Genomic DNA, 23,989 nt, shown 5'->3' on the forward strand with positions numbered 1-23,989 from the left:
GTTTTATAAATGCCTTTGGGAGGAGATACTACCGTCATTCTGCAATAAAGATGAAGCTTGAATTCACTATATATCAGCATGTGCATATTTAAGATCAAAGTGTTTCCTGAAGTTGTGACAGTGAGAAGAGAGTTGGCTGAGTGCTAGAAGTATCGCAGGGTTGACGAGGATGGCAGCCCCACCTGGAAGGGCTTTACAAGAGCTGAGAGGCTGGAGGCAGTCTCTGGAGAATTCATAACTCTCTAGGTAACTGCATTAGTCATCAATGAAATCAGGCTTATTCTTTCTTCTGAGGCCGGAAAGGGGTGCTGATGAGGCAAGATTCCGAACATTTGTGGATTCCTGGTTGTATACTACTACTGTAAGACCTCCTTTTAACTGAATTTGGCCACATGCCTTTGGGCACCGGAAATTCATATCTTAATACATGTAGTTGCTGGAGTCAATACATGTTTAAATTGATATACTGTATCCGTTATATTGATATCAATTCTCTCTTATTGATCCTGGAATAATTTAAAAGAAAAGACTTGACATAATTATGAACCACAAAAGACAGTAGATACACAAGTAAGTAATAAATATTTTACAAACTTAAGTAATATACAGACCCCTCTTTAAAGGAAAATGATTTTCTCATGGGCCACTTAGTGTTTACTTAAAATATTTTAATTGTAATGTTAAAATGTATAAATATAAACTTGGTATGCATGCCTTATGCTTATACAGCTTACAAACAAAAATATACTTACAAATTAAATATAAACAAGGGTACAGAGCTGAGTAAACTTAAAGTTAACAACATTTATTTAGTGTGACACTTGATGTTGTTTTGCTAATATTGAGGCCCTCCTTGCTATGTGTATACGGCATGACATAGATTCTTTGGAATTTAGTGATCCATCTCATTGCTCTTGACTGCCCATTGGGAAAGACGCTCAATCTCTATCCATGTGGATTTTCTTGGAACTCCTATAAGCTCCAGGAGTAAGTCAGGGTGTGCCAGGGTGTGCCTGGGTGTGCCTAATTAGGTACCGTTGCCCCAAAATCTGTACTCAGATTTGTACTAAATAAACACAAGTACCCAGGGTTAGTATAAGATTTATTGCATTTTTTAAGTTTTAAAAGTAAAAGTGAGATCATAGGCATCGCCCATGGCCTCTTTGTGCCCGTCGTCTATTTCTCCACGTTTCTGGAAACTCTTTTTAAGTGCCTTCTAGAATTCTGTATCAGTCATCAAAAATATTTATACCAAAGTTTGAGACAGGCAATTTTCTGTCAGTTGGAAGTAGTTGTTTCTACCTTGCTTGTATGGGGAGGGGTCTCTAATATGCACCCAATAGTAATAGTCCCTGGGCTTTGTCTCCTGTCCTGCTTGCCTACCAAGGCCATGAAAACCTAAATTCTCCTTTACCTAGTTTGACAAATGCCCTCAGTTGAAATCCAGTTTTACTCCTCAGCTTGTTTTCTGAAAGACGGTCATACCCTGCTTCTGGAAATGGAAATTCCATATCTTACCTTTGTAATTACTTGCTGTACTCCCATCCCCAATGCCTGATGCAAGCATTTCAGTGATGCTGTTCTTTCTCCTCCAAGGTCAGGTGGGTTTCTAGTTGCACAGTAACAGTAATATGGAAGAGTAGACCTACCTGTGAAAATTCACAAAGACAACTTGGTTTCTGCTTTCCAAATTCTCATCCTCTAATGAAGGAATCATAGCCAGCACAAAAGCATAATAGAAATACAAATGATAAAAATATCAGAAACCCAAACATAGACTGTCACATGGCTGGGCATAAGGACATAAAAGACCAATTCTATGATTGTAACGTAGATACTTCTCAGCTTTTTTTTTTTTAAGTTCGGAGGCACATGTGCTGTTTGTTACATAGGTAAATTTGTCATGGGGGTTTGTTGTACACACTATTTGATCATCCAGATATTAAGCCTAGTACTCATTAGTTGTTTTTCTGATTCTCTCCCTCCTCCCACCCTTCACTAGGCCCTGGTTTGTGTTGTTCCTCTCTCTGTGTCCATGTGTTCTCATCATTTAGTTCCTATTTATAAGGGAGAACGTGTGGTTTTCTGTTCCTGTGTTAGTTTACTAAGGATAATGGCCTCCACTTGCATCCATGTCCCTGCAAATGACATGCTCTCATTCTTTTTTATAGCTGCATGGTGTCTCTCAGCTTTTTTTTGCTGTTTTGTTTTCTTGAGATGGAGTTTCACTCCTTTTGCCCAGGTTGGAGTGCAATGGTGCGATCTTGGCTCACTGCAACCTCCGCCTCCCAGGTTCAAGTGATTCTCCTGCCTCAGCCTCCTGAGTAGCTGGAATTACAGCCAACCACCACCATGCCCAGCTAATTTTGTATTTTTAGTAGAGACGGGGTTTCACCACGTTGGCCAGGCTGGTCTTGAACTCCTGACCTCAGGTGATCCACCCACCTTGGCCTCCTAAAGTGCTGGGATTACAGGCATGAGCCACCGCGTCTGGCCTTCTCTCAGCTTTTTAAGAGAGCATTAAACTAAATGGGGCTCCTCTGACAATCTGTGACTACCAATTAGCTCTTATGTTTCCATAGACTGCTAGGACATCTTGTCCTCACTCTTTAAAAAAGAGAGACCTGGCTCTAGCTCCCCTGAGTAAGCCACCTCCCTGGTCTCCAGAAATTGCAAAGTAAGAGGGCTGAGCATGATGTAGCATAGTGGGCCAGTGATCTGGGGAGAAGGAGGCAGGGGTATGGAAATGAAGGAGAAAGGTGTGGTGGGGGTGAATGGTAGGAGAAGGGAAAGCTGAGGACAAGAGGAGGGGGCTCGGTTTTGTAGAACACTCTCAGGTGGACCTGGACATCATTACCTAGAGCAGCGTTCCTTAAACGTGCCCAGATAGGAAGTATAATTACAAAAGTAAGAACTTGCATTTTCAGAGAGCTTTCCCCTGGAAATTCTCATTCAGCAAGTCTAAAGCAAGGGCTATGGTATCTAAATGTTTCTGTTTAACAAGTGATATCATGCTAAATAAAATACAACTTGTTTAAAATAAGGGAGTTCCTAAATTATGTCTGGCACACAATCCAATCCAGAGTTCATGGAATATTGGAATGCATAGAGATATAACAATCTTAGAACAAAACATTTTTAACGAGTGTAGAAAAAAAATAAACAAAAATCCAAAATATCTGAATTTTGTTCATTTTGAGAGCATTAAGCCTACCCTCAGGAGTTGTCCAGGTTTCTAAGAGTTAAGGTGAAGACAAGGCATGACTGATGCATAGTACTCTGCAACCAAAGCTTTAGGAGGGGAACTGGGGAAGGAGGCGTGTTGCCTTATGCCACCTGGTGGCAGAATTGGGTAGTTAATGAAGACCGGCTGGAAGTCAAATGACTTAGGTCCTTCAACAACTACTCATTAAGTCATTTGAAAAAAAAATCACTTAAAATCTGAGTCTGTTTTCTCATTTTAGAAAAGATTACTATTTGCTTAAATTGTGTTTTTGATACAATCAATGAGACTTTACAAGTGAAATAAAATATTAAGTATTCTTTTTATCATTGCTAATGCTGTTTTCCCATTTATAAGTGAGGGAAAAACTTATTTTTCCAGGGATATTCCTTTTTCTCTTGATTAAGATGGTGAACAGAAGTGAATGGTCAGAAGTGGTCAGTCAGAAGTGGCTGGTCAGAAATGAATGGGGAATGTGTTCAATGAGAGAGATCTCTGCTATCCTCCTCTTCATCTATTCTATTTTCCCAATTCTCTAGAATGAGACAGGCTACTGTGAAGATGTCAGATGGCTGACTGAGGCTTTCAGAAAAGACAGATCTCACCAGTAGCTGCAGAATATGGTTACCTACTATGATGGTTAATTTTATGTGGCAACTTTGCTGGGCCACTGTGCCCAAATAGTTGGTGAAACATTATTCTGGATGATTCTGTGAATGTGGATTTTTTTGGATGAGATTGATATTTAAATTGGTAGACTAAAGCAGATTACTCTCCAAAATGTAGGTAGACCTCATCCAATCAGTTGAGGGCCTTGACAGAACAAAGACTAACCTCCCCTGAGCAAGAAGGAATTCTGCCAGCAGACTGCCTTTAGACTCAAACTGCAAATCTTTCCTGGGGCTCCAGGTTGCAACCCTGCTTTGTGGATTTTGGTTTATCCAGCCACCACAATCTTGTGAGCCAATTCCTTATAGTGTCTCTCTCTCTCTTTCTCAAATCTCTCTCTCTCTCTACACACACACACACACACACACACACACACACACACACACACAGAGTAGATTTTCTTTTCTTTCCTTTTTTTTTTTTTTTTTTTTTTGTTGAGATGGAGTCTCGCTCTGTCGCCCAGGCTGGAGTGCAGTGGCCAGATCTCAGCTCACTGCAAGCTCCGCCTCCCGGGTTCACGCCATTCTCCTGCCTCAGCCTCCCAAGTAGCTGGGACTACAGGCGCCCGCCACCTCGCCCAGCTAGTTTTTTGTACTTTTTAGTAGAGACGGGGTTTCACCGTGTTCACCAGGATGGTCTCGATCTCCTGACCTCGTGATCCGCCCGTCTCGGCCTCCCAAAGTGCTGGGATTACAGGCTTGAGCCACCGCGCCCGGCCAATTTCTTTATTTTCTAGAGAGCTGTGACACTTGTGAAGGTGTTAGATAATTGGAACTTTTGAGAAAGACATATATCCCAGTTGCTAGAGAATATGGTTACCTGCATGGTGAGAATTGAAAGGTACTAGAAAAGTCTGCTCTCTTTATAGAATCTTCTCTAACGCTCTTAAGTGTGGGTTGAAGTTAGGGGTGACCTAACTCAGTTGATGTGGCTCCATTTCCCTGAGATTCTCTTTGTTCTGCTCACCCCTGTGTGGTCTCTCCATTCTCAAGAATGGTAGCAGGAAGCCTCCAACAGTTTCAGCCTCACACAAAAAATCTGGAAGATAAGAAACTGCTTCAGTTCTACTATTCAAAGAAATTCACCCTGATTAAACTGTCAATTGCTGACTAGGACTTTGGCTTGGGAAACGGAACTTAATATTTAAGATAATCCTGGGAGATTGGAGTGAAATCAGTTTTCCTTAAGACTTATGGAATCAAAGTGCTACATGGATACATGAAAAAAATCCTGGTTCTGCTAAGGTGAGGGAAGGTGAATGGATGTTGGGTAGATCACCAATAATGTCCACCAGACACTTACCTAGTACCAGCAATTGATTTATCACAATATAACACACAAGTGATGATACTCAAACTATACTAGTGCTAAGGAACCAGTAAAGAATAGTGGGGATTATGGTAAACAAGAATAACACGATCTATTAATAAAAGAGAAGCCACGCCAAGCGCGATGGCTCATTGCCAGTAGCAGTGGCTCACGCCTGTAATCCCAGCACTTTGGGAGGCTGAGGTGGGTGGATCGCCCGAGGTCAGGAGTTTGAGACCAGCCTGGCCAACATGGTGAAACCCCATCTCTACTAAAAACACAAAAATTAGCCAGGTGTGGTGGCGTGTGCCTGTAGTCCCAGCCACTTGGGAGGCTGAGGCATGGGAATTGCTGGAACCTGTGAGGTGGAGTTTGCAGTGAGCCGAGATCGTGCCACTGCACTCTAGCCTGGGCAACCGAGTAAGACTCTGTCTCGAGAAAAAAAAAAAAAAAAAAAAAAAAAAGCCACTACTCTGCTCTAAGCAATGTGATCATGCAAAAATATAACCCTTCTGTTGCAAGATCGTCAACATTTTCCAGAGAAACTGATAATTTGTATTTTTATGTAAAATAGCCATATTTTAAATGTTGGCAACTAAGTTCATTTTTGTTCTTGTTTTTAACCACCCAGGACAGCCAATATTGTCTAAAATAAACAAAGCATAACTGTTGGCTAAATGCAGTCTGTGAACCTCTAGTTTACAAGCTCTGGGCTAGAGAAACCATTCCTTGCCATTCAGTAGTTCTATGAATGAAAGGCTTGCTAAGAGTAGAGGAACCAAGGAAGATGAGAGAATGAGTGTCATTGTCTCATACAATGCTTTTCGGCAGGTGGGTCCCCACTCACATGCTCTCAGGCTCCCGCTTCACGGAATGAAATGTGAAGTCCACTTGGGGCCAGTTTATTCTTTCCAACATAGTCAAGGTGTTCTACTGCCAGGCACCAGGAATACTTGTTTTCCTGGTGTTGACCATCTTACTTCATTTACAGGTAAGCCCCAACAGGTACAGGGACAAAAGTCTTCACACTACCAGAAATCCAGTGTAGATTAGGTTCTTTTTCCCCAAGATGCCTAAGTTCTATTTTTAAAAAAAGATATAGCAATCATTTTTCCATTTCTGGACCCTTAGCTGACGTCATTAGGTAGTTTATCACAGTTCTGCGAGGCATACAGCTTTTCATTAATAGGTTAGATTAATTACCGTCCTATCATTAAAGCGCATTTAGCTTAACTGAATGGAAAATAGCAGTTCGTCATAAACTTAAAAAAAAAAAATCAATGCTTAATTAGCTTAAAATAGACTAGTACTGAGATCAGAGACTAATTGGCGTTTATCTTTTTCCTGGACCATTTCTTGTTCCCAAAAAAGCACAAGAGCAGTAGTTGTCAATCCTGTTTACGCATTAGAATCTAGCGGGTGGAAATGTGGGGTTTGGGAGGAAGAGATGAAGGGAACGCTTTTTTAAAAAAGCTTTTGTCCAGGCCCTACCCTAGAGGGATCAAAACTCCCTAAAGCGATTCTAATGTGTAGACAGGGCAGAATACCGTTCCCTGTGCGGGGGAAAAATCCCCAAGATCTGAAATTCCTCAAATCCCTCAGATTCTCTCCAGAACTCTTCATTTCAGCACGAAGGGGCACCAACGAACAATTTTCTGAGGTGTCTGAGGCTAGTAATTTCCCTGGAGATTGACGGGACCATCAGCCAATCGGCCGTCTGAACGAGTGATAGACAAGCAACAGAATGAGCAACTTTATCCCAGCAGAAAAAACAGATCGCAGTAGCAAAGGTCAACAAGTCACAAAAGTCAAGGGCTCGCCGTCGGGTATCAGCAAGGCCCGGGTATACTCTTGGAGGTAGTAGCCAAGAGATGGTCCTGCGCTTGCCCAGCGTTGTTAGAGAGGCGGGGCTTGCTCAAGCTTCTCGAGCCCTCTTACGTCACTTCCGCCCGGCGGGGTCTCATAGTCCTGTGGGCTGGGTTGAAGCGACTTCCTTTTTTCTTTCCCTTTTTCCTCTCCGTGGCCCCGCCTCCCGGAAGTTCTGCCCCGTCTCCGCCGCGGGTCAAGGGTGAGCGCTGGAATCGCTGCACGGGCCTTGGTGAGTAACTGCTGTGAGTTTTATTCCTGCGCAGCGCCAGTTCAAAGAACTTAGGTTAGATCCCGCCTGGGGCCCAACATGCTGTGCCGGGCCTCAGGAGTCTCCACCCTCTCCGGTTCTGGGGCCGTCAGTCTCCTGGCCTGCAATTATCCACGCGGAGGCTGAGGTCTTTGGCTTTTCGCGAGTTGGATTGCAGCCTTGTTCTGCTTCTGTCTCTTCTCTCTCCAGGCGAGGTCCTACTCAAGTTGTTGCCAGCGATAGTCCTCTTCTGGAGCTTGAATTGAAAGCAGAGTAGTCTTGTTAGTCTCGGTGATGGCTGGGTTGCCTCCTGAAGTAGCCAAAGTGCTTTAGCATCCATTCCGCCTCCTTTGAGCACCCTGGGAGGTAGGCAGGGCAAACGAAAAATATATTCGTTAATATTGTGCAGTTGAGGAAACTGAAATTCTTGGAGAATTCACTGTTTCAAAGCAACACGGCCTCTAAGAGGCAGAACTGGGATTCACACCCAGGTCTGACTTCGGTAGGGTTGCACAAAACAGTGGAGAGAGCGTTTGGAAATACGGGAGACACTGCAAAGGTTAAAAGAAGAGCTGGGGTTTCTGAGTGCTTACTTTGTGTTCGGCATTGTGCCAAGTTCTTTCTATAATTATATCATCCTTTTAAAAAAAAAAAAATAAATAAGCATAGGAAGTGTATACTGTGGTTATTTATTCCTGGGTTAGGAAACTGAGGCTCAGAGATGATAACTGACTTGTCTAATATTAATGACTTGAGTAGGCGTTTCACAGATCTCTTTTAGCTCTGTGATTCTTCCAACATTGTAGTGTTAACTTCTGGCATAATCAAACTGCCCTTTTCTGATTTTGGCATTACAGGAAGGGAGATTCCAGAACTTTAGTTTTGGTCTCTTCACCCTTTGCCCATTGTCTCATTTCTTATCACCATCCTATTTAGAAATTCATTTTCATGTAAATTTAGCCTTGACTTTTTTTTTTTTTTTTTTTTTTTTTTTTTTTTATGTTAGGATTCTCTTTTTTCTTCCCTGGAGTGCAGTGGCGCGATCTCGGCTCATTGCAAGCTCTGACTCCCGGGTTAACGCCATTCTCCTGCCTCAGCCTCCCGAGTAGCTGGGACTACAGGCGCCCGCCACCACGCCCGGCTAATCTTTGGTATTTTTATTAGAGACGGGGTTTCACCGTGTTAGCCAGGATGATCTCGATCTCCTGACCTCCTGATCCGCTCACCTTGGCCTTCCGAAGTGCTGGGATTACAGGCATGAGCCACCGCGCCCGACCCGCCTTGATTTTTACTCTACAATTTAATTTTTTTTTCCTCCAAGAGGAATATGGAGATAGTTATGGAATTAATGGATCCAGGTTAAAGGGTTGGTCAGAAAAATTTCTAGTTTTTACTCTATTGTTGCTTTCCTTACGTATATTATGTCAGTTTCTGCCTTTTTTTTTTTTTTTCTCTGTCAGGATAACCGCTGTCATCTGCTGCCAAAATGTCAGGAATTGGAAATAAAAGAGCAGCTGGAGAACCTGGCACCTCCATGCCTCCTGAGAAGAAGGCAGCTGTTGAAGATTCAGGGACCACAGTGGAAACAATTAAGCTAGGAGGTGTCTCTTCAACGGTATGAGGAAACAGTGCTATGAAAGTGTGTTTTTCTTCTGTCAGTTGCAACTTGAAACTAAAAATTCACGGAAGCTTTCTGGAGTGTGGGGAAGCTGTTTGAAAAGAAGAGGGAGATAAAACAGGCTGAAAGTAGGTAAAATGATGTGGTAGTCAGTTCTGGAGGAGAGGTAGATTGACAGTTGTTGTTTGTTTTCAAGGTGTACTTACATTCTTTTGAGAATCTGGGAATGTGGTGCCTGATACAACGTTAAGTATAGGTATTTAGCAGTAGGAAGATACACATTTATTTTGCATTCACTGAGAAAGTCAGTACCAGATTCTAAGAGACAGTTTAGCAATCATTGAGAGTGTGGTGAAGAGTGAGAGTCTGAGACCAGACTGCCTGGGGTTGCCTCTGAGCTGTACCACTTCCTAGCTGGCTGACCTTGTGTTATCCTTCCTTTGCCTGTTTTCTTGTCTGTAAAATATAATTAGAGTATCTGCTATGTTAGATTCTTATGCAGATAAAATGAGAGTCCCTGTTAAGGGCTAAGATTTTGCATTTAATATAGTAAATAGTCAATAAATGTGAGCCATTCATAGCTAGTATTGGGCTAGATAATATAATGGTTCATAACATAGATATTATCCTTGCTCTTATGGAGCTGACAAAATGAGTATTATATACCAAAAATCTCATAGTAATGTTATGTATCTGTTAGACATCAGAAGTTTACAGGTTTTGATCTACATCAAGATTTTGCTTTTTTGAAAATCAGACATGGGGATGTGATGTTAAAATGCCTTACGTTTGTATGGCTTGCAAAACTACATCTATTACTTATTTGATTTTGAGACTGAGGTTTATTTTAGAGAGGTTTATTTTTTTTTTTTCAGTCAGAATAATAGGAACATACATAGTGAGTTGTTGATGGAGTGTCATTCCTGAAGCTTCCTGGGGTTCTGGTACTTAATATTGCTGGCAGGAAGTGATTTTTGTCTTAGCACTGCCTTACATCATGCATTTCAAAGGCATTTATTCACTCAATATATATTTGTTGAGTATTTGTTATTTGCCAGACACTGTGCTTTACATTGAAAACATCCCCTAGACTTTAGTTTGTAGGGTAGCACTGACAAGGGAATAGACTGTTTAGAGTGGGATATGTGCTGTTCATAGGGATAAGCACATACTTATGGGAAGCACATAGCACACACCCTAGTGTGGACTTTATCCAGAGGCAATGTGGAGGCATTGGATTGTCTTAAGTAGGGGAGTAACATGCTCTGACTTGTGTTTGGAGACTATAGAAGAGCAAGGGTTATAAACAAGAGGCCAGTTAGCAGAGTTTTTTCTTCACTCCTTCTGACTCTCTTTTCCTATAACTCCATTTCTCCGGAGGTAGGGATCTGAGGCATGTATCCACTGATCCCTGCTCCAATTGCTTGGAGGTTGCCATTGAAAGCAGTACCTTCTGTGCATTTTGAGATTGCTGTTATGAGCCCGCTGTGATTGTGGGACAGAGAAACAGTCTCCAAAGTGTACTTGAAGTGGGAACACTGGCAGCGTCAATGGAGCTGTCCACCACAGCTGTGCTGAATCTGGCAGGCTGATAGGACTTAGCACAGAGTTTTTGCTATAGGAGGCCTTTGTAGTAATCTTAATGAGAAATCATGGTGACTTGGACCACTGTGGAGGTAGCATGGATAAGATCTGCTGATGGATTGGATAACTCACATGAAAGATAGGAGGGATGATCGCCCCAGGATTTTGAAAGTAATGGAGTTTTTACTTAGCTAGAGAAATGTATGAGAGGAGCAGATTTTTGGGAGTCATGGAGGATGAATTGTGTTTGGTTTGATTTGGGACATGTAAGTTTGAGATATTTATTTGACCTCTGAATGGATAAGTAGTTAATAAGCTGGATGCTGGAGAGAGGTCTGAGCTAAAGCTGTACATTTGGGAACATCATTTTGTAAGTTGTGTTTAAATCTATGAGACTACAGATTTCTTTAAGGAATAAGCATAAATAAAGAGGTCTGTTGGGGCACTACAATATTTTCATGTCAAGGAGATGAGAAAGGACTAATCAAAGATACAAATAAAGAGGGACCAATGAGGTAAGAGGATAGTAAGAGAGATTGGATTCCTAGAAGCCCAATGAAGAAAGTGTTTCAAGAAGGAGCTGATTAGGTGCTGCTGATGTGTTCTCATTCAGGTTTCAGTTGGAACAAAGGGAGTAAAGGGAGGACTGAGATATTATATTGAATAATAAAGAGTTCATTGGAGATACCAAAACACCTGTGTTGGTGGAATAGTGGGGATAGCAGCCTGTTTTCAGTGAGCTTAAGAGAATATGAGAGGAGAGGAATTAGGAAAAAGAGAGTAGAGACAATGCTTTAAAGAAGTATCGCTGTAAAGTAGATGACTATATAATGACTGATCATGGAATTTAAGTTCAGTAAAGGAGGAAGTGAGAGAAGTGAAAGGTATAGGACCAATGGATGGTAGATCCTGGAGAGTTTGAGGAATTTTTGGAGTAAGGAAACTGGAGAGAGTGAGCTGGAAAAATAGTGGTAGTTGTGAAGAATGAGGTGTTTGAAATTGAGCTTATAGAGGACATGTAGGTACAAGTAAGACTAAATGTGGGAGTTGGTGGCTGAAGGAGGTAGAGGACGAGATCACTGGTGAAGAGGAGGTCAATGACTTGATGATTCAAGTACAGGAAAGATGATCTGTATGGGTATTGAAATCATTAAGAATGATGACAGGAAAAGTATTGGAGAGTGATAATAAGCTAGGTGCTGAATCTTTGAGAAATGTGAGGAAACGACGTGGACATTTATAGATGAATTCAACAGAGCATGGCAGCAGGTGGTATAGGCTAGTGGCATGAGCTGCAGAGGTAGGAGGTTTTAGGGAGGAAGGTGGGGTAATGGCCTGGAAGTGGCAATGGAAAATAAGGAGGATATTCATCCCTCTCTGGCTTCAAGGGGTGTGGAAGAGAAACAGCCACCACTGGAGAAGCCTGCAGGGAAACAGTTTCTCATCCAGGTTTCGGTTAGAGCAAGAAGGGAAAGGCAATGTTAAGAGTTTAAGGATATAGTTTATTAATAGTGTTAATAAACTGGTACAGTGGGAACACTGTGTACTACTTTGGCATATTAGGAATGTTTTAACTAAAATGGAAAAGAGAAAAATGAAACAAAAATGGGTGGTTTAATAAACAATTGTTACTTTAAAATATTGATTTCATTAATTCCTCAGAAAAGTAAGAATATTTTTCCACATGCTGGTTCTTTGCTTGTTATATCTCCCTGTCCCACCTCCCACCAACCCCTTCCCGGCTTGTCCTAGGGAAGGAGCTGGAGAGAGAAAAATACTGAGAGGGATGTGAAATTACTAATGGAGTGAGGGTTTTGTAGAGACAGAAGAGAACAGGATCCTGAGCACAAGCTGAGGTTTTAAGAATGTGTGCATAATGGTGTGAATGGGTCAAAGAGATGGGGAATTGAGGTGTTTCCCATCTGATGGCTTCTGTTTTCTCATTAAAATAGGAAGTAAAGCCGTCTGTTTTGTATGATGTAAAAGGAGGCAAGGTTTGGTAGACGTTGATGTTGCCTTGATGGAGAATGGGAGATAGCTCACTTGATAAAGATTTCTGGACAAATTGTAAGATCTGTTTAGGTTCAGAATTCATTTTGTAAAGGCACCGGTTTCTGTGGTTTGATGAACTTCTCTAGAAGCCTCAGCATACTGGGTACAGGAATGGAATAGCCAAATATCTGGATTAATTCAGATTGGGGTCTGTTCACAGAGGTAGAATAAAAGGATTAAGGGCAGAGAACTGAGGAGGCTGTTAGGCAGGTGTTTGAAGGAATGTACGATATAGCATATGATTAAGATATGGAAGGTAGCGGGGATAGAAGGAGACCAAAAAGGAGAAAGAAAAGAATTCAACATTCTGGAGATCTAAATGAGGTAAAGGGATTGGTATATTGGGTTAAGGGCGTGAGATACATGCAAAGATGTGGTATTACTCAGGGAATGGGAAGTTGGAATTTAAGATTTTGGATGTGGTGCAGTTCTATATAAGGACAAAAGTCTGAGATGTGTATTTTGAAATGCATGGCTGAAGCAAAGTGGAGGAGATAATCATTGGAGTGGAGGAACTGGAAAAACTGACAGCCTAGATGCTAGAGGATTAGATGATTTGTCCCCATGTATGGTGAAGTCACCAGATATATTAGCAGGAATTGGGATAGACAAGGACCCAGGTGCTGAAGTCTTTAATGAAGGAAGGATGGTGCTTAGGAGATAAATGACAGTGTTGATTGGAGTAAAGGGTGATCTAGCTGGGTGGTGGCCTTAAAGTAGCATTACTTTGTAGATGTTCATGTGACTAGAACAGCGAGATGGGTGTGGTTGAGGTTCTGGTGCATTTGTGTGTGTTATTCTTTCCTCACACCATCGTATACCTGTTGTTTATCTCTTCAGTTTCTACTTATTTAATTACTTGTAAGATTTTTCAAAAGTCAGTAGTTTTATTCATAGGAAATAACTAATGAATTATTGTGACCTTGTTGAGTTTAATGGCTCATTTTTCTAATTTCTTTGTGGAGACTAATACGATTGGTTTACTGGGCAGGAGGAGCTAGACATTCGAACACTGCAAACCAAAAATCGCAAGCTGGCAGAAATGTTGGATCAGCGGCAGGCCATTGAAGATGAACTTCGTGAACACATTGAAAAACTGGAACGACGACAGGCCACTGATGATGCCTCACTGTTGATTGTCAACCGATACTGGAGTCAGGTAGCTAACTTGTTTATTTGCTCAGATTTTTATTTGACCAATTTAGTTCTCCTTACTGTTCTCTTCATTTCCAAAGTTGTGTCCTTTGTTTCTTCATAATTGTACCTACCCTTCTCCAGTTTGATGAAAACATCCGTATCATCCTTAAACGTTATGATCTGGAGCAGGGCTTGGGAGACCTACTCACAGAACGGAAAGCCCTTGTTGTGCCTGAACCAGAACCAGACTCTGATAGCAATCAGGAACGTAAAGATGACCGAGAGAGAGGCAAGTATTTGTGGTGGAGTCTATCACTGCATGCTATCTGGGTTTTTGAAGTAGAGCTTGGCTTTGAGGCTTTCCATTTGAGGGAAAAAAAATGGATTTTGTTATTTCCAATTTATAATTTTGGGGGGCTTCTTTTTTTCCCCCTGTGTCCTCAGGGGAAGGGCAAGAGCCAGCTTTCTCTTTCCTTGCTACTTTGGCCAGCAGTTCCAGTGAAGAGATGGAGTCTCAGCTGCAGGAACGTGTGGAGTCTTCCCGCCGAGCCGTGTCCCAGATTGTAACTGTCTATGATAAATTGCAAGAAAAAGTGGAACTCTTATCCCGGAAGCTAAACAGTGGAGGTGAGGCAAGACCCTGGAGGCCGGGAGTAGTGGAGGAGGAATAAGAACTCATTTTTGCATGCTAATTTGTAGTTTGCAAGCTTACGTGTTTATTTTTATTTATTTATTATTTACTTTTTAAGAGAGAAGGTTTCACTCTGTCACCCAGGCTGGAGCACTATGGCACCATCATACCCCATTGCATCCTCAAACTCAAGCAATCTTTCTGCCTCAGCTTCCGAGTAGCTAGGACTGTAGGCATGTTCTACCACACCTGGCTAATATTTTAACCTTTTTGTAGAGGAAGTCTTGGTATGCTGCCAGATGGTCTCAAACTTGGCCTCAAGAGATCCTCCCTTCTGGCCTCCCAAAGTGTTGGGATTACAGACATGAGCCACTGTACCTGGACTACATATTTTAATTAAATTTCTTAAAATTCTAGCCTTCAGTGTTACTGGTAATGTCTTCGTTATGGCATATTAATCTTTTATCAATGCTTCTCATTTTGAGCCAATGGCAGCCCTTTAATAAGCTGAAGAAAGAGTTTATCAGTTCTGTACTGATTTACTCTATTAATCACAGTTTTGTAAATAGCAGAATTAACTTAATTATTTAATAAACAGTTCTAATGTCTGGATATTTTTATAGTGTATGTAGGCTATTGATTTATACTGATAATTTATTTTAAATAACAATTATTTAGTGATTTCTTATTAGATACTGAATTTTGACTTGAAAAAGTTAATTTCTAGTTAACTTTTTTATTTTTCATTATCTCTAATGTTTTTAAAAAGAGTTCGTGCAGGTTTTAGAGTTCACAGATGATCTGTATGGTTAAAAAGATGATTAGAAAATATTCTATGGATGAAAGAGTGTCTATCTGAAATAAAATAATTATTTGGAACAATTGTGTTCCTCAGAGTTAATGCAAAAATTTATGTTTGTACAGTAAAGTATTTGTGTAGCTAGATTACATCTTTAGTCATTTGTGGCATAAATATGTTGCTCAAATGCAAAAAAATGCCTTGATTTCATGTTTTCAATAATAATCACGGTCTAGTTGTAATATCTTAATTTCCCTGCTTATCATTAAGATGTTTAACATTTCATTTCTGAAGGAAATAAGTTGGATGTAATGGAGGTTGAACCATTAGATGAGCATATAAGAATTGTATTATTCTGTAATTTTGCTTTTAAGGGTAATTGGGCTAAGTTGTCAACAGAATTAAGCAGCTTGTAGAAGGTCTGTGAAAAATTGGTCAAGAGTTTCTTTTGCTTTTCCATTAGATTATGTATTTCTCTATTATAAGGAAAACAGATACTTGTTTAAAAATATACAAGTCAGAAATACAAATAAGTAGACTAGAAAAGTTTCCCCATTCTCCTTTCTCAGAGATAACCATTCTAAACAGTGTGTTTTATATCCTCTCAGACTTTTGTACTATTGTATTCATATATTACATCTACCTCCATGTCCCCAGCTAAACTGTGTCTTGGTTCAGTGGTTTGGCTCACCCTTCTTTGTTTCTCTAGTTTCTGGCACTGTATCTGGCATCTAGTAGATGTTTGGTCAGTGGGGAATGAATGGATGTGAACCTCCCTCTCACCTAATATAAAATGATGGTGCTTTGTGTATGCACATATGCTTCTTTCTCCTTTAGCTCTAATTGAATAGTTAGAAGGTATTGTTAAATTTTAGTAATGTGGATAATTAATATGCCATGTGCATAGACTGTATGAAACTTGATTTCATAAATGAAGATCAAGTTAAATAATTGTTTTATTTAAAAAGGGAATAAAATGAGTAGTATATCAAACGACTTTAAAATTACTATTTGATGGCATGCATTTTAAGGTCAGGTTTAAGTTAAATGTAGAAACATTACAAATAGCCATGCCATTATTTGTAAAACAAAAGGCAATTGCCGTTGGTAAGCTGAGCTTTCTAATAGATAAAGACGTATAAAGTATGAATTATAGCATCAGTTGTAGCTTGTTTGAAAGTTCATCCCCCTCACATGTTTGTTTGTTCTTTGATTCAAAATAATTGCATTTATGGGCTTGTTTATAAATTCACTAAACACTTATTGAGCTTTTATTGTATTCTAGGCCCTGTCCTCAGTGCTTAGGATATTGAGAGGACTAAAATTCAGTCTCTACTTCTTAACTCAGGTTATGAATCAGAATCATCTTGTGAGTTTTCTGAGCATTTTCTTATTTTTGGCTCTGCCCATGGAAGTTCTTATTGAATAGGTGTGAGGTAGGTCCTAGGGAAATGTTTGTTTTCAGAGTTCCACAGGTGATTCTGATGGGCAATCCTAGATTGAAAGCCATGAAAACCACCCTATGACCAACCTGTTCTGTATTGATACCAAGAGTAATGCCGAGAGGTGATATGAGAGAGCTGTTTTTCTTCCTGGTAACTCCCTCTGATGGGTGGTATATATCCTGAGAGTATCTGGTTTCATTTAATAACATTTGGATTTCAGCTATAGTGTTTGCAACTCTAATTTTAAACATACTAACTTAGTGTAATAAGTTCTATGGGTTTACCTACCTGCTTTGTAAATAGTAGTGTACATTTTGGTTTTTGAGCTTCAGAAGTGCTCTTAACATAGTATTTCAGAGTATATGATATGAGAATATGTGATAAGAGCATATGATTCTTGCTTTGTTATTCAGGCTGGTCTCAAACTCCTGGCCTCAAGTGATAGGCCTGCCTTGGCTTCCCAAGGTGCTAGGATTACAGCGTGAACTGCTATACCTGGCCAAGGATACACAGTTTTAAAATTTGACACTATAGGCTAGGCATGGTGGCTCACACTTGTAATCCCAGCACTTTGGGAGGCTGAGGCGGGTGGATCACCTGAGGTCAGAAGTTCGAGACCAGCCTGTCCAACATGGTGAAACCCCATCTCTACTAAAAATACAAAAATCAGCCGGGTGTGGTGGCACACGCTTGTAATCCCAGCCACTCTGGAGGCTGAGGCAGGAGAATCGGCTTGAACCCAGGAGGCAGAGGTTGCAGTGAGCCGAGATTGCGCCACTGTACTCCAGCCTGGGAGATAGAGTGAAACTCCGTCTCAAAAAATAAAAATAAGAAAAAAGACACTATAGATGCTAAATTAAAGTATAGTTCTTCTTCCCCAGATAATCTGATAGTGGAGGAAGCAGTGCAGGAGCTGAACTCTTTCCTCGCACAGGAGAATATGAGGCTACAGGAATTGACAGATCTTCTTCAGGAAAAGCATCGCACCATGTCTCAGGAGGTACTTAATCAAAAAAGAGAGATGACTATGTCTAGTGGGCTGTGGCAGACGTTGACTTAGAATTCTGAGCACCTCAAAGATCACCTTACTCTAGAAGGCCTATCATAGGGGATTTTGCAAAACACAACACAACTCCACACCTCCAAATAATGAATTACCCTAAATATAAAAGACTGTATAATGTTATTGAGGAATGGCGTGGTAGAAATTTAACAGCGAATGGGCAAGTAGAACCTACTGTATTGATGATGTCCTAGGAATTTGAGGAATGTGAATTTTCAGTCTAAACTTGGGCACAAATAATGCCATGGTTAAACCTTGCCAAGATTTGGACATTTATTTATTTACACAAAATGATCAAGATAAAGTGATGATAGGCCTTAAATGACTTTTCTGATACTCCTGATTATCATTTTGATTTAGTTCAAAATATATTCTACTGGAATTTGCCCTACCTTAGTTTAGCCACTGAATTCTCATGCTAATTAGTAATTTAGTAGTTACATTTACTCAGTGCCTAGAATTTAAGCACTTTATGATTGTTATCTCTAGTGGCAAAACAACTCCCATTTTATTGCCGAAGAAATAAATTCAAAGAGGTTAGTGATTATTCTGAGGGCGCATAGCTAGAAAGTGATTGAGCTGTGTTGTGACTGTAGGTCTGTTTGACTTCAAAGCTCTTGTTCTTCATATGCCTTTGTTTACTAAACTCCAGTGTTAAGGTCCATGCTGGGCTGGTTGCATGAATATCATCTGGGGAATTTATTAATTCATATGAATTATCCTAGACCTTCAAAGGGGTTAGAATATAGCAGCCCTTATAAATAAACTGGAGTCTAGTAAGAAAATGGAATATTTTTGTCGTATTTTAAGACATTGACTAGGTGCTACCAAGATGGAGAGGTCTTCCTTTTCTAGGCCTTTGGCAAATCTCAGATTGTATTACTAACCTGGAGGGCAGTTGTTTGCTAAACTGTGTGATGTCCGTGTTGACTCTCATGGCTGGCTGTTGATGCTGCCTGTCAGCTGGGTTAATTGTCCACTGGGATACCTACAGGTTGCTTCTTCATCATGGTAGTCTCAGGATGGTTGGAATTTTTACATGTTGGCTGACTTCTTCCAGTGAGCATCCCAAGATCACCAGGTAGAACCTTCATAGCCTTTCTGATATAGCCTCAAAATTATGTAGTGCCATTTCCATTGGGTCTCTAAAGTTGACCCAGATTCAAGAGGAGGGAACAAAGATCCCACCTCTTGTTGGGAGGACTTTCAAAGGATTTTTGTGTCATATTTTAAAAGCTAGCACAAAGGGTATATATAGATTAATGTGAACATGTAATAGTTTAGTAGTTAAAATACTAAATAGTGCTAGCTGGTGTATAGCTCCTAGAGTATCTGACTCTAGATTATAGTATAATGTATACCGTATTGTATCTGACTCCAGATTGCTCTGGGGAGAGCTTGAAAAAGTGTATGGAAGTTTTCCTTTTGTTCTGAATGGATTACCTTTTGTGGGAATGTGGAGAGAGAAATTTGGGGGTAAAAATGGTTTTTTTGAAAAAAAAAATTATCTAACAAAACGAAAGATACTATTTTTTATCTCTTAAAAAATGCAAAATTTTTATAAGTTTGTAGTCTGTCCAGGGAAATGGTGCTTTTCAGAGGTAGAAAAATTGTTGAATCTTTGGTGGTCTTTTCTTTGGGAGTTCTTACAGGCTTTAGACTTAAAGTTTTCATGATTATGACTGACCCAGAATTGTTGGAGGAATCCATGATTTCATTTTTATAACCATGCATTGGGAAGAGGGTGAAGCATCTTCTATTTGTCTCTTTTCTGTATAATTCCACATGAGCAAGGGTTAATATTGTGGAATTTGGAACTTAAGCTACATATGTTAGGCAGTCCTTTTCTAACTTGGTCTTTTTTTGCTATATGTTTCTAAATGTCTGTCTTTGGGATGTAGTTCTCCAAGTTGCAGAGTAAAGTGGAGACAGCTGAATCACGAGTGTCTGTCCTGGAGTCCATGATTGACGACCTGCAGTGGGATATTGATAAAATTCGAAAGAGGGAACAGCGACTCAACCGACACTTAGCAGAAGTCCTAGAACGGGTCAGTGCTGTTTTATGGCTTGGAGACTAGAATCATTTTAAGGAGTGTTCGCAGGAAGACTCACCTTGGGACATGGTACTTGAGGGAAAAAAACTCATCCTTTGAAGGTACATTGGTTATAGACTAAAATCTTAGAGTCTGTCACTAAAGAATCTTTGTCTTCTCTGTAGGTAAATTCCAAAGGTTATAAGGTGTATGGAGCGGGGAGCAGTCTGTATGGCGGCACAATCACTATCAATGCTCGGAAGGTAAAATCAGTGACTCAGGACATGTTTTGGACTTTATGTCAGCCTTCGTGCTTAGGTACTTAGGATTGTATTCACAAGTGACATCGTGTGACTCAGGACATGTTTTGCACTTTATGTCAGCCTTCGTGCTTAGGTACTTAGGATTGTATTCACAAGTGACATCGTGGGGTTTTGCTGAAAGAGAGAATAAGTGAAGATAGGAAGCTTAGAAATGATTTAAGAAGAATACTTATTTATTCTTTATTTTTCTGTTTCTCTCCAGTTTGAGGAAATGAATGCAGAGCTCGAAGAGAACAAAGAGTTGGCTCAGAACCGTCTCTGTGAGCTGGAGAAACTTCGGCAAGACTTTGAGGAGGTCACTACACAAAATGAAAAGCTGAAGGTAGGAACGCATGCCTGAAGGGCAGTCAAATCAGACATTTTGCTGATCAACTCATGTATATACATAGTTGTGAATCTGCGTATTTATGAGGGATAAGAAAAATGTAGACAAAATCCAACATCCTTTTATGATAAAACTCTAAACAAATTAGGTGTAGAAGAAGTGTACCTCAACATAATAAAGGCCATATAAAACAAGCCCGCAGCCAATATTATACCCAATGACGAAAAGTTGAAAGCTTTTCCTTTGAGATCAGGAACAGGGTAAAGATGCCCGCTCTCATTACGTTTGTGCTAGCCTGGGTAATTAGGCAAGGATAGAAAATAAAGGCCTCTTAATCAGAAAGGAAGAAGTAAAGTTGTTTCTGTTTATAGATGACATGACTTTATATATAGAAAACCTTATAGGCTCCACGAAAAAACTGTTAGAACTATAAATGAATTCAGTAAAGTTGCAGGCTACAAAATCAACATACAAAAACAATTGTGTGTCTATATACTAACAACAAACTATACAAAAAAGAAATTAAGAAAACAATCCCATTTACAATAGCATTAAAAAAAAAATTGTGAGTAACCTTAACCAGGGAAATGAAAGAACTGTACACTGAATGGATAAAGAAACAGAGTGTGTGTATATTTGTGTGTGTGTTTGTGTGTGTGTGTATGTGTGTATGTGCAACAGCATGGATATACGTAGAGGACATTATGCTAACTGAAATAAACCAAGCACGGAAAGGCAAATACTACATGATCTCACTTACATGTGGGATCTAAAAAAGTCAAACTCTTGGAAGCAGAGTATAGAATGGTGGTTACTGGGGTTGGGGAAATGGGGAGATATTGGGGAAAAGGTACGAAGTTTTAGTTATGCAGGATGAATAAGGTCTGGCGATGTGTAGCATAGTGACTGTAATTAATACTGTGTTGTGTACTTGAAATATGCTAAGAGCAGATCTTAAATGTTCTTGCCACACACAAAAAGGTAACTGTGGTGATGGATTTGTTGATTAGCTGGATTGTGGTAATGATTTCACAGTGTGTATGTACAGCAAAACATCACGTTGTATACCCTAAATATGTATAATTTTTTTTGTTGTTGTTGATTATACCTGAATAAAGCTGGGGGGAACAAGAAAAAATGTTAAGTTTTGTTGATATATCTACTTCTTTATTTACATATTTACTTACTATATATCCCCTGCCTTGTCCTGAAAAGGATTTAAAGCAACATATAAAGATATGTAGACTAAATCAAGGTGCTCTAATATAGGAGTTGTTGAGAAAAATGAGAAGTAGGGTAAACTAGGGTAAGGATCCAAAATGCATGAAAAAAGTGGGGCTTGTATACAAGATGTTTGCAGGAGGTGTATATATACTGCGGGAGGGAGGCCATTCATATGTCACTACTTGCCAAAGTGGTTCCACAGATTTGGCTCTGCAGTTTTTTGCTACCAAAACAGAGAAAGAAACATGATCGGTGATCCTGTTGGTCTTCAAACCTGCCCAGAAGAATTTTCCTCCTAGGTTCTTAGGAGAGGAAAAGATTCTAGAAGTTTTCCTCACTCCTCTTTTGATCATAGTCATCTCTATTTTATAATTTGTTTCTAGGTTAAATGATATGAATAAAGATGTTTGAACTGAAAAATAGCAAAACAAAAACAACCTAAGTTAAATCAGTTAAAAGTGTTTGAGTAATTAAAGCAGATAGTTGTTTAGGAGAGGCATAACTATTTTTGATAACCTGTCCGTTTTTTTCTCCGTCACTGTTATTAAAGAGAACCGGTTAGTGACTGGGGTCCTCAACTATGTTTTTAAAATAAGTGTCCTGACAAATTTCACTCTTCTGGTGGCTCATTCAACACAGAATGTAAAACACATATCAAAACAATTCTAGGAGGAAAGAATACAGTATATCCAGGTACCATCTCCTAGTTAGTCTAATTTAATTTGGGGGTAGATTTTGTATAACTAGAGCAATGGGTAGATAACTTAATAATCTTTATAAAATTGTCTGTATTGTGTAGGACATCAGTGAGTTCAAAATTTTACTTCCTGTCTCGCCTCTGGGGCTTCTTCATGCTAGATTCTGCTTCTGACTTTCCTTTGCTTGGGCCCCTCCTAAGGTGGAATTGCGGAGTGCAGTGGAGCAAGTCGTTAAGGAAACTCCAGAATATCGTTGCATGCAGTCACAGTTCTCCGTCCTGTATAATGAGAGCCTACAGTTGAAAGCACACTTGGATGAGGCTCGGACCCTGCTTCATGGCACCAGGGGAACCCATCAGCACCAGGTTGAGCTCATTGAGGTAACAGCCTTGCCTTGTCTTTTGTATGTAAGCTTTCCTGCCTCCTAAATTTTACAGTTTTACTCACTCACGTGCAATCAATCTCTCGTTCATTCAGCTGTCATTCATAGAGTGGCTGTAGGTCTTTACTCTGGTAGGTATTGGGCATATAAAGATGAGACAACAGAATTCTTGCCCTCACAGATCTTGTAGTCTGTGGTAGTGGAAGAATAGTATCCATTAGAATGCAATGTGGTTCAATGGCAGCATAGCCAAAAGATGTGATAGATGAGAACAGAGTGTCTGATTTGACTATGGAAGTTTCCTGATTCCACTTGAAAAAGTAAGGTATGAATGTTAAGGATAAATACAAGTCTACTGGTAGTTGAAAGTAGGAGAGGAGGAATTCCCAGCATGAGAACAGCATATATAAAGGTATGAGAGAGCGTGAGAAATAGTTTAATATGGCTAGAGCTTGCGTGTATGGGAGAACATAGTGGGTAGAAGCTGCAAAATTACTTACATGCCGTTATAGCATATAATGGCACCAGTAGATGATTTTTTTAAAAGATAGAAACTTTAATTCATATGTTCATTTCTGTATCTTCCATAGTTTTTAAGGTAATGGTTATAATAGTTGGTCTTTTAATATATGCCTGACAAATGAATTGAATACTGTTTTACATATGTTTATATACTGTTTTATAGTTTAGTTCTCCAATTAAATTCTAATATTCTCAGAATTGGGGGCCATTTTCTTCAGTTTTTCAGTATCCTGTCAGTTTCCAAATTCGTCTTTTGTAGATATCTGGTTTCATTATGTATAGATTGAACTGGAAATTTTCAGAGTAATCCATTATTGATACATTTTTTTCTCTTTCTAGATTCTTCCAGATCAAATTTAGGAGACAGAATAATAGAATATGATGGTATTTCTACATTTTAATAAGAATTTTTTATTGGTTCCTTTATCTGTGTGTAGCGAGATGAGGTTAGTCTTCATAAGAAGCTGAGGACTGAAGTAATTCAGCTAGAAGATACATTGGCCCAGGTCCGCAAGGAGTATGAAATGCTGAGGATAGAATTTGAGCAGACCCTTGCTGCCAATGAACAAGCAGGTATAATGATTCTCACTCCATGCTGTAGTTTGCTGTAAAGAACTTGAAAGATACAACACAGACCCCAGGGTTTGTAAATACTGACTTTAACTCAGAAGTCCTGAGTACCTTAAATCCTATAATTCATTTCGGTTCACAGCCTGGGTGTTTGTTTTTTAACTCAAGTTGACCAGTTTTGTTTCCATCTTCTGAGAGGGAATCTTTTCTTTGCTAATTCTCCCTATTTCTGTGCCTCCTGATGTGTTCTGCTCTCTCTCCTTGTGC

The 23,989-nt window shown here is 39.8% G+C and overlaps 1 protein-coding gene and 1 long non-coding RNA gene across 6 annotated transcripts in view; one reads left to right on the forward strand and one right to left on the reverse strand.

Moving 5' to 3' along the window:
- Positions 1-23,989, forward strand: part of RNF20 (ring finger protein 20) — a 48,552-nt gene that overhangs the window by 12,695 nt on the left and 11,868 nt on the right. The window contains exons 1-12 of one of the 4 annotated variants that reach the window (XM_031654361.1): positions 7,284-7,298; positions 7,527-7,682; positions 8,777-8,931; positions 13,562-13,729; positions 13,849-13,996; positions 14,152-14,334; positions 17,464-17,582; positions 19,547-19,693; positions 19,864-19,941; positions 20,204-20,323; positions 22,449-22,628; positions 23,590-23,725. In XM_031654361.1, coding sequence (XP_031510221.1) covers positions 8,803-8,931; positions 13,562-13,729; positions 13,849-13,996; positions 14,152-14,334; positions 17,464-17,582; positions 19,547-19,693; positions 19,864-19,941; positions 20,204-20,323; positions 22,449-22,628; positions 23,590-23,725 — 1,408 coding nt within the window. In that variant the 5' untranslated portion in view covers positions 7,284-7,298; positions 7,527-7,682; positions 8,777-8,802. Of the gene's footprint in view, positions 1-7,178; positions 7,299-7,526; positions 7,683-8,776; positions 8,932-13,561; positions 13,730-13,848; positions 13,997-14,151; positions 14,335-17,463; positions 17,583-19,546; positions 19,694-19,863; positions 19,942-20,203; positions 20,324-22,448; positions 22,629-23,589; positions 23,726-23,989 lie in introns of those variants that run through there. The other 3 variants (XM_003911429.4, XM_021927313.1, XM_031654362.1) reach the window with 3 other exon arrangements.
- On the reverse strand, positions 423-7,076 carry LOC110741380. 2 transcript variants are annotated; one of them, XR_004177951.1, is made up of 4 exons: positions 6,048-7,076; positions 4,859-4,930; positions 1,519-1,649; positions 423-506 (listed from the first exon to the last, which is right to left on the reverse strand). It is a non-coding gene; the product is annotated as an uncharacterized LOC110741380 (long non-coding RNA). The 2 variants fall into 2 exon arrangements; XR_004177950.1 differs by lacking the exons at positions 4,859-4,930; positions 6,048-7,076 and adding an exon at positions 4,712-4,794.

The sequence above is a fragment of the Papio anubis genome, chromosome 13 (genome assembly GCF_008728515.1).
Source record: "Papio anubis isolate 15944 chromosome 13, Panubis1.0, whole genome shotgun sequence".
NCBI lineage: Eukaryota > Metazoa > Chordata > Mammalia > Primates > Cercopithecidae > Papio > Papio anubis.